At 45.0% G+C, this 10,345-nt stretch overlaps 1 protein-coding gene across 1 annotated transcript in view; it reads left to right on the top strand.

The window, feature by feature from the left end:
- Positions 1-4,393: 4,393 nt before the first annotated feature.
- mtor (mechanistic target of rapamycin kinase) overlaps positions 4,394-10,345 on the top strand; it is a 91,465-nt gene continuing 85,513 nt past the window's right edge. Inside the window, exons 1-7 of the mRNA XM_080015947.1 lie at positions 4,394-4,505; positions 5,269-5,411; positions 5,505-5,613; positions 5,694-5,926; positions 7,464-7,664; positions 9,228-9,362; positions 9,766-10,041. Coding sequence (XP_079872073.1) covers positions 5,283-5,411; positions 5,505-5,613; positions 5,694-5,926; positions 7,464-7,664; positions 9,228-9,362; positions 9,766-10,041 — 1,083 coding nt within the window. The 5' untranslated portion in view covers positions 4,394-4,505; positions 5,269-5,282. The remainder of the gene's footprint in view (positions 4,506-5,268; positions 5,412-5,504; positions 5,614-5,693; positions 5,927-7,463; positions 7,665-9,227; positions 9,363-9,765; positions 10,042-10,345) is intronic.

Genomic DNA, 10,345 nt, shown 5'->3' with positions numbered 1-10,345 from the left:
GTACCCTGCCCTGCTGCCACAGAAGACCCCCAGAGAAGCCCGAGGGCCGTGGAGCAAACCCCACGCCCAGCCCCGGGGAGCATGACCCAGTCCCAGGGAGCACGAGGAGACCCCGCACCCCAGGGGCACACACATACAACCAACCCCCGGGCGCAGGCACAAGATGCAGGCCCCGGCACAGAACCCGGGCCACGGGCGCAAGGCATGGGCCGCGGGCCCGGATAACGGCCCCATCCCGCAATCCCTCGGTCTATTGTGTGGTGTATGTGCTAAGTATAAGTTTTGGCACTGGGAGAGATAGGCGGGTCGGGACCGGATCGATCCAGGGGCGCAGCAGGCCGGGGAGCAACCACGCAGACCCCCTCCCCCCGGACCCAACCGCGCCCCAGTGCACCCACCTACCTGGTGGCAGCCAACCTACAGCGACCAGCCAAGGGCGCAGAGCGTCTGCCATGCACCTCCGCCATGTCGGGCAGCTCCGCGCCCCCATCAGGCCCCTGGTCAGCCCCCAGCCGCAAAGCATGCGGACTACGGAACAGAGGGCGGCAGACGGCACCCCCACCCACAGCCCGACCCCCCCAGCGACGAGCGCCCCGCCCACCGAGAGCGTCAGAGGGAAGGTACCTCGGCAGCCCCCCACGAAGGAGGCCACATGGTGATCCCCGCGCCCAGCACGGCCAGCCAGGTTCAGGACTCAGGTTGACAGGCCCAGACGGAACACTCAACCAGCCCCAGCACGACGGGCCAAATCATCTCGACTTTGGAAAACCCTTTAATGTCTGTGGGGTCAGGCCAGGCAATTAGGGATCAAAAATATTGATCCGTAATTGTTTTTGCATATGTCGTCAATATGAATAAAAAGGATTTGATGGGCCCCTGTGATGTGAGGCCGAGGTATTTTGGCCCGGGATCAGAGGTGGCTGTACACCTGTCGCTCGTCAGAGCAAATCAAAAAGCAACAGGCTCCGTCATGACGCGTGTCCATCTGCTCCCTGCTTGTTCCATCTGTCCACTCTCTTTCAGGGCCCTGAAAACGCGACAGTCCCCTATCCTCACAGTATGAAAGAAAGGTTTTGATTGGCCCGATATCATGACAGTATGAAAGAAGAGTTTTCACTGGTCCCGCATCTTCCCAGTATGAAAGAAGGGTTTTGATTTGTCTTGCGTCATGAAAGTCTGAAAGAATGGTTTTGATTGGCCCTACATCATGACAGTATGAAAGAAAGGTTTTGATTGGTCCTACATCTTGACAGTACGAAAGAAAGGTTTTGATTGGTCCCACATCTTCACAATATGAAAGAAAGGATTTGATTGGTCCCATATCTTTACATATGAAAGAAATGATTTGATTGGTCCCACACATTCACAATACAAAATTAACATTTTGTTTGGTCCCCTTTCTTCACAGTATGAAAAACATGTTTTGATTGGTCACACGTCATCACAATGAATAGGAAAGAAGTGTTTTGATTGGCCCCACGCCATAACAGTATGAAAGAAGAAAAGTTGTGATTGGTCCCAGAGCTTTACAGTATGAAAGAATTGATTTGATTGGTCCTACATCATCACAAAGGGAAATAAAGGCGTTGATCAGTTTCTAATTAATTACAGATGACACATCAAACACACACAGACCAAATTGTTGACAGCGCAAAGCAACAGGACATTTCTGCAAGTTTAAAATGCTTTTAACAACTACGTAAATCTAAAATGGCTGTGGCCTCACACCAACCAGGATATATACATAAAGTATATATATATATGTCGTCCAATCTAAAATACTCTATAGTTTTTATGTTGTGTTAATATGCTCTTTGTTCACTTGCATTTACAATTCACAAGCTTGGCCAGGCAAACACACATTTGCTGCGGGAGTCCATGTTTTCATGAACAATGGCAATGGAACCCATTTAGCTTGGAGTGGAAGTGGAAACTATTGACTGGGGAATGACCCATTTCCGTGTTTGAAAAGAATGCAGCATGATTTATAGATACCCCCACCGAGCACTATTCCGTAAGATTGGATCTGTGACCTGCCCATCAACACATCTCAGCCAGTAAGGGGTATGTTTCAGTATAAATATGGGGGCCCGGACCCACTCCTGGAGACAGGCCCTGGAGTGTAGCTCACAGTCGAGCGCCCGAATGAAGGACTTGTGGGCCCATAACAAATCATAGGGGATCCGGTGCAATGTCGAGTGGGTGGCAGTCGACGTGGGCCGAGGCGTGCCGGACCCTCGCAATGGAAAATGGCGTTCGGCTCGGGAGGACTTTCCAACTCGGGGGAGATATAGTCGGTCTTACGTCATAGCTTCATATAATTCTTCAATGAATATCTTGATGACGGGCAACTCATCCATAACCCCCAAGCTCATTGTTATCGAGTTAGAAACCTGTTGATCCAAACCTCACTAAACATGTTTTATTTATTTATAGCTCAAGAATTGTCCGAGAAAGTATTATCGGATGTTTGTTTCTGATGAACTTATTGTATTATCATGTTTAATATAGATCCTATGAGTTAAGAACAAAGGATATTCTTGTTTGTTTCTGGCAGAGTCTAAATAAAGCCCAAAAATTGACTCAGGAACAGTTTTCACGTATAATCGTATCAACGTTCGGTCAACCATAGCATTTCAGTCGTTTCTGTGGGATTTGGATATGAGGTTGTACCGTACAATTGATATCATTATCCTGTATACTACTGCTGTTCGAAATATATCATATATCATCGTTGTAGTACATGAACCCTGTGTTGAGAAGGAAAAAGCAATAAAGATAAAATCAAATTTGCTGTGTTACTTTTTCATTCTGTACCATCATAACCTTGAGGGATGCTGTCCAGTGTGGAGGCCGAAATAGGACTTGCTCTCTCTCTCTTTATATATTTTTTTATTTTTTATTTTTTATTTATACATCTCAGAGACACACACACACACACACATGTCTAAGATGTATAAATATATATATATGTGTGTGTGTGTGTGTGTGTGTCTGAGATGTATAAATAAAAAAAAAAAATTATTTGTACGTCTCAGACACACACACACACACACACATGTATTTATATATATATTTATACATCTTAGACATGTGTGTGTGTGTGTGTGTCTGAGATGTATAAATAAATATATCCATAAATAAATGTGTGGCAATAAATGTATAAATAAAGTAATGAATAAATATTTAAATAAATGTGACAATAAATGTGACAATGTTTAAATAAATGCACACATAAAAATAATGATGAATAAATGAATGTATGTCCTGAGGATGTGTACTACTTACTGTGAGGTTAAATGAGTTGGTGGAAACTCATTTAACCTTTATTTTCTGTTGCAGTTTGTATTTGTCTTCATTTAGCATGTCATAATCAGAGCGGCTTTAGTTTTGAAATTCCACATCAGAATCTTCTGAAACTTTTGGAGTGGTTGTATGAGGTGGTGGCTTACTGATACCATTTGAAGTTCCTTTTGTCTTTGGAAACATGGAGCGTTCATTCCACTGAGGGTTTTACGTCACAGGATCGTATAGAAACCTTTCCAAAGGTCTTTGGTTGACGTTCCACGTGGTGCGAAGCGGTTTACCGCAATACAAATTATAGACATACGCACGCGCACACAAACGCACCGTCGAAAACATACTCAAGGGCATAAATCATGCTGCATTTATTTGTAAGATGATTCACACGACACAACTAATACATTATTTACTGTGCCTATACACAAAATCTGTGCAGGATTTCCCATTGTATGCAAACCTGGACAGAAATGTGAACTGTTGATGCAGATGTTTAGTGTAACACGGTTTACTTACATCTACAGATAGATATATGAAGGACTTGTGGGCCCATAACAAATCATAGGGGATCCGGTGCAACGTCGAGTGGGTGGCATTCACATGCCACTTTGATGCACATATCTGTATATACATAAGCATATTCCCTCTATCTATTCCATTTTATTTCATTTTAATTTTTATTGTATTTTATTTTATTCTATATATTTTTATTTTATTCTATAAGTATTCAACTTACTGTATTACGTTTTAGGAGTCAGTTAGTCGGCCTATTAGAAAGAATTTTTTTTTATTGTGTGTTATCACCGTTGCATGACATTTCACTGCATATATGTATGAAAGTATGTATATGTATGTGACGAATAAAAATCTTGAATCTTGAATCTTGAATACATATATAGAAATTATGTCTTTATTTTATCTGTCTATCTTTATATCTCTCTATCTGTCTGTCTGTCTGTCTGTCTGTCTGTCTGTCTGTCATATGGATCGTCAGCCAAATATGCGCACAGCCGCGCAACTTGAGGTGCGCGAGGGAGCGCCCTGCTGTTCTGCGCATTGACAACGCAACACAACAAACCTCCAACCCCCACACCACCCACCCCCGGCGCCCTGAAGCGGCTCGCTGCTCCGGACCTTGAGTTCTGCGATGACAGACTGCCCCCCGGGGCCGAATAGTATCAATTCAGCGGTCGGCAACTGAAGACGTAAGTGACGGACACCCATTCGATGCGTCTATCGTCATCCCCCACGGTGATGTTGGATTGGCAGCCGCCGCTAGCCGATAGCTAACCCGGGCAGCGTGACTCCCACACGACTCTCTCAGATACCGCCGGTGACGACGGGTTGGAACATGAAAACACGGTCCATTAGTTTTCAGCTGCCCGTTCTCTGTTTCCCCCCGCCCGCCTTGTTTGTTCAGATATGACATGTTTTTGACAGCATCGATAGCAGGCTAATAACAACACTGAGCAGCCAGTTGACAGCCTCACTGTTTACCTTTGCGCCGTGTTCACGATGCACTGCAGCGGTGGAAGAAGTCCTCAGATCTTTTACTTCATTTAAAGTACAAACAGCCTGACACAGAGTTAATCTAGTAAAGAAGATGGAAAGTCCTGAAGCATGCATGTGGTATATCAAGTATTAAAAGAGTACAAGTATTCTGATAATAACCCTGATAAATACAATGTTATGTATAAATCCCAATTTGGACTTCAACCTGAGGGAACAGGGATGTTTAAAGTGCGGAGTACACTACAAAGTGAGGGTATTTGCCTCGAAATGTCGTGGCGTGAAGGTAGAAATGATCTGAAACTGAATGTACTAAACTTGAAGAACCTACCAAGGTGCAGAGAGGAATCACTTTGCAAACACAACTCAGAAAGGCCGCCGTCGCTGTTGCATTTGTCTATATTGTCCTCCGTCAAACGTAACATCTGTCTCGGGCGTTTGCGCCGTTTCTCTTTGCAGACCAAGCCGCCCAAATGGTTATCATGTCGGGCACAGCCACTGTGCTGCAGCAGTTTGTAAGTGGCCTGAAGAGTCGGAATGAAGACACCAGGGCCAAGTCTGCCAAAGACCTTCAGCACTATGTGACCACAGAGCTCAGAGAGGTAACTCAGACAGTGACAGTAACTCAGGGATTACAGTAACTTTCCCCTATCCCTCCCTTGACTACCATTTCCTTATTTTAAATTCTTTGCCAGCTGAGCCAGGATGAAGCCACTACCTTCTACGATGAACTGAACCACCACATCTTTGAGTTGGTCTCCAGCTCTGATGTGAACGAGAAGAAAGGAGGAATTCTCGCGATCGGTGAGCCTTTTCGACGACAAGTTGATAATATGGTGTGACGGCATGCAAAAGTAAAACAATAAATTAACCCTTAATTCCAGTGAGCCTGATAGGCGTCGAGGGAGGCAATGCCACCAGGATCAGCCGCTTTGCCAACTACCTGCGCAACCTGCTGCCCTCCAGTGACCCCGTCGTCATGGAGATGGCCTCCAAAGCCATGGGCCACCTCTCCATGGCGGGGGACACCTTCACCGCTGAGTACGTGGAGTTTGAGGTCAAGAGGGCCCTGGAGTGGCTGGGGGCCGACAGGAATGAAGGCAGGCGCCATGCCGCGGTGAGTAGCCAGCCGGTCCCAGCCAGCAGGGATCTTTGTTCGTTTGTCGTTATAACAAACAACTGACGTTGTTTATTTGCTTGCGGTGGCCATGCTGGTGCTAATTTAGAGATGAGGGCTGAACTTTCATTGGTCAGGACGTTCACCTGGCTTTGGTCCATTCAGGGTTTCTTTTTTTTCTTTTTTTTAAGTAGAAATGGTTTAAGCACAGCGGGTAGTGATAGATTGGATTACTTTTGCATTCAATAGGATTAATTAGGAATGGATTTTGGGAACGGGTCATTTGGGATTTGTTCTTGATTGGTCTAAAGAAAATATGCTAATAATCCTCTGCAAACTGCTGCCATCGATATTTAAATAGAGTAAGTCATTCTATCAAGTGGTCGGCATATTAGAATTGCATGGTCTAAAAGACAATTTTGACAAATTTGGCACAATAATTACGCACCAGGCAGATGTGCTGGACCAAAAGCTCACTCATGTTTCCAAAGAGCAAAATCTACTTCTTCCAAGAAAACACCTACAAATCCAACACCACCCATCCAAATTTGAAGCAGTATGTTCCACTGCCAACTAGAGAGGCACTGATTGCACAATTTTGGAATGTTGTCGGGGGATAGATAAATCATTTATCGAATCATCTTCGATTACCTTGAAGTACCTCTCCAACTCCAAACAGCTGACATTTTCTTTCTTTTGCCCTCTTTCTTTTGAGCCTCACCTACGCAACTACATTACATTACGTTGGTATCGGGTTCAAGTATCGGTGCATTTTTTACAAGTACGAGTGCATGAGCACTGTATCGGGCGTGTAAATTTGACTGGCGCAGTATCTGATATATCTGACACTGATCGGTCACTGGCCGATCGATTGATGCATCTCTAACGCCAACACGACCCCTGAAGCTCACCTGATGTCTAAAAATATTGGCTCTACGTCGTTGGACAGGCTAACACGCAGTATCAAATTAAAGTGGTAATCCGTAAGATTATTTTCTTAGAAATCACATTTGATACTTTGTAAACAGCTATTCAATGTATTTGCCTTATGCATCCTCTGTATGCCTCCTCTATATGCTGTTGCCATTGTGGGTGGCGGGTTCCGCCTTTCCCGTCAGAAATGCAAAGATCGGGCAAGGGCAGGAAGTTAATTTGATGAATCAGAGTTGAGATTTTGTTGATACTGATACATAACACGATTACTTTTTTTTTTTTATCTCCCATGTTTTTTCACATTATATAGTTTTATGGAGTTGCATCTTACGCTGTTCGTCTTTTGCCTTTTTATGTATGTTGGGTTTGCTCAAAACAACTTTATCCCCAAGACATCAATAAAGTTGCAGAGAAAGGAAAAACAAAAGAACATCTGACAAGCATCTCAATGCAAACTATTGTAATAAGCCCTGTATAACATTTAACAGTTCTACAGCATGAAAAAAGTTCAAAATATTCCGCCTTTTTTTTGGTTTGGTTACTTGATGGAGTAAGTCGCCTCATATTACAGTAACTGTGTAATTACTCGTTTTTCCTTTTGCAGGTGCTGGTCTTGAGGGAGCTGGCCGTCAGCGCTCCCACCTTCTTCTTCCAGCAGGTGCAGCCATTCTTCGACAACATCTTCTACGCCGTGTGGGACCCCAAGCAGGCGATCCGAGAGGGCGCCGTGTCGGCCCTGCGCGCCTGCCTCATCCTCACCACGCAGCGCGAGACCAAGGAAATGCAGAAGCCGCAGTGGTACAAAGTAAGGGACCACCAAAAAATGTTTTTTTTGTTTTTTTTTGGGTTGTGGTGCATTGGCAAAACGAGATGCGAGACAGGGTTCTTACCAGGTCCTCCGAATGCTTGAATTGTGTGATCTCAGTGTTTTCGACCTTGGCATGATTGTTGGTGCCAGACGGGCTGGTGTGAGTGTTTCTGTAACTGTTGATCTCCTGGGATTTTCACACACTACACTCCCTCGAGTTTACTCAGAATGGTGCGAAAAACAAAAACATCCAGCGAGCGGCAGTTCTGCGGATAGAAATGCCTTGTTGATGCGATAGGTCAACGGAGAAGGGCCAGACTGGTTTGAGCTGACAGAACGGCTACAGTAACTCAGATAACCACTCTGTACAAGTGTGGTGGAAAAACATCTCAGAATGGCAACACGTAAAACTTTGAGGCGGACGGGCTACAACAGCAGAAGACCACGTCGGCTTCCACTTCTGTCAGCCAAGAACAGTTTTGGTGAGCCTGTGCCCACTGCAGCCTCAGCTTGCCTTGGGCACCAAAATCACAAAGGAATGTTTCCAACATCTTGTGGAATCAATGCCTAGGAGAACTGAGGCCGTTTTGAGGGCAGAGGGCCGGCCCTACCTGGTATTGGTATAGTTTTCCTCGTGTGTGTGTGTGTGTGTGTGTGTGTGTGTGTGTGTGTGTGTGTGTGTGTGTGTGTGTGTGTGTGTGTGTGTGTGTGTGTGTGTGTGTGTGTGTGTGTGTGTGTGTGTGTGTGTGTGAAATGTCAGTTATTGAGTCCTGTGTCTCACATGGAAGATGATCATACACCCACTGTTTAAAAGTTCATCAATATTACACGTGTTTTGCGTGTGCAAATTGCACCAGTTCAGACACTGCATGTTCTTGGGTCCCCAGCGACACACCAAGTATGAAGTAGATCGGATGAACGGCTGTTGAGATAATCTTAGGATATACATACAGACAGAGATTCATTCCTTTATAGATAGAGAATAGATAGATTAGATTGTTAGATTTAGTTAATAAAGATTAATTCACATTAAAAATGTATTATATTTTTGTAAGCTTTTATCACATTCCCGCCTGCTCCCTGGTCCTAGACTGTTGCTGCTGCAAAGTGTGAAACAGTCTTTTTACAAATGTGCATTTAAATCTTTCGGGCTCCACGTTTTCGTTTTGTGTTCAGCCGAGTTTAAAACAAACTTTGTGGCTAGATTTAGCAGCGATCTTAGTAAATGTTAAGTAATCTTTCAGTCAACGGAACAGATAAACAAGGTTTTACTGTACTGTAATGCAACCTAGCAGATGAGACGAAGAACGAGGACTTTCCCAATTTTTTTTTATACCGGCGCTGTTTACAATCGATTGCGTTATCGTAAAATAAAGGATTCTCGAGTGAAACAACTTTTTTCCCTTCGCGTCCTCTAGTGAATCATTTGTGTGTGTGTGTGTGTGTGTGTGTGTGTGTGTGTGTGTGTGTGTGTGTGTGTGTGTGTGTGTGTGTGTGTGTGTGTGTGTGTGTGTGTGTGTGTGTGTGTGTGTGTGTGTGTGTGTGTTCATCCTCTCACAGCAAACCTTTGAGGAAGCAGAGAAGGGCTTCGATGAGACGCTGGCTAAAGAGAAGGGGATGAACCGCGACGATCGCTTCCACGGCGCCCTCCTCATCCTCAACGAGCTGGTTCGCATCAGCAGCATGGAGGGAGAGGTGGGGGCTCTCTTCAGACACATTTCACCGAGTGTCTTGGCATAATCCAAGGGTGGAGTAACAAGCTGTACTCGAACCTCACTAGGGTAGCACAGACAGTAGTATTTGGTATCCGGTCCAAATACCGGTCTTTAAAGTCGTTGAGATCACGTGACGTAAATTTTCAGTATTTGTTGAGTACCGCTGCTCTGTTCGGAAAAAAATGGTATATGCCTCCCTAAACTTCACGATAAACTACTATGTCAAGTAAATTATGGTATTTCTCATCTGCATCTTCCGCCACACCCTAGTGTCAAGATGGCTTCAAAGAACGGCAAAAAGAACAAAATAAAGTTTTGAACATATTTCCCGATGCCTAACGTGCATTAAGTCTTAACTCTAAACTCTTGGGTCCTTCCGCCAGCGCATGCGCGAGGAGATGGAGGAGATCACGCAGCAGCAGCTGGTCCACGACAAGTACTGCAAGGAGCTGATGGGGTTCGGCACCAAGCCGCGCCACATCACGCCCTTCACCAGCTTCCAGTCGGTGCAGCCGCAGCAGTCCAACGCGCTGCTGGGCCTGCTGGGCTACAGCTCGCCGCAGGGCTTCCTCAGCTTCGGCGCCACGCCCGCGCCCGCCAAGACCTCGCTGGTGGAGAGCCGCTACTGCCGCGAGCTGATGGAGGAGCGCTTCGACCAGGTAGGCGGTTCACAGGCTGCTCAACTGGGTTTCATGGGAGGAGGAAGATCATTATGTAATAGCTTGATGCATTTTGTCAGAAACATCTTGAAAAACTATGCATATTTTGCAGCGTTCTGTAATAACTTATTAAGCTTTTGTCCGTGGTCGGCATAGGAACCTACATGTGTAAATATAAAAATACAAAGGCTCATTTGTGATACTCATCTTCTTCACTTTGGAAGGCAAAGAGAACAAAAAGATCAGCGCCAATTTGTCATTTCTCCAACATATGCATGATAAGTCATTTCTCTGGACTTTAAAA

This window comes from Zeus faber (assembly GCF_960531495.2).
Source record: "Zeus faber genome assembly, chromosome: 15".
Classification (NCBI taxonomy): Eukaryota; Metazoa; Chordata; class Actinopteri; order Zeiformes; family Zeidae; genus Zeus; species Zeus faber.
The sequence above is the reverse complement of the archived record's forward strand: the minus strand, read 5'-3'. Positions and strand labels throughout refer to the sequence as shown.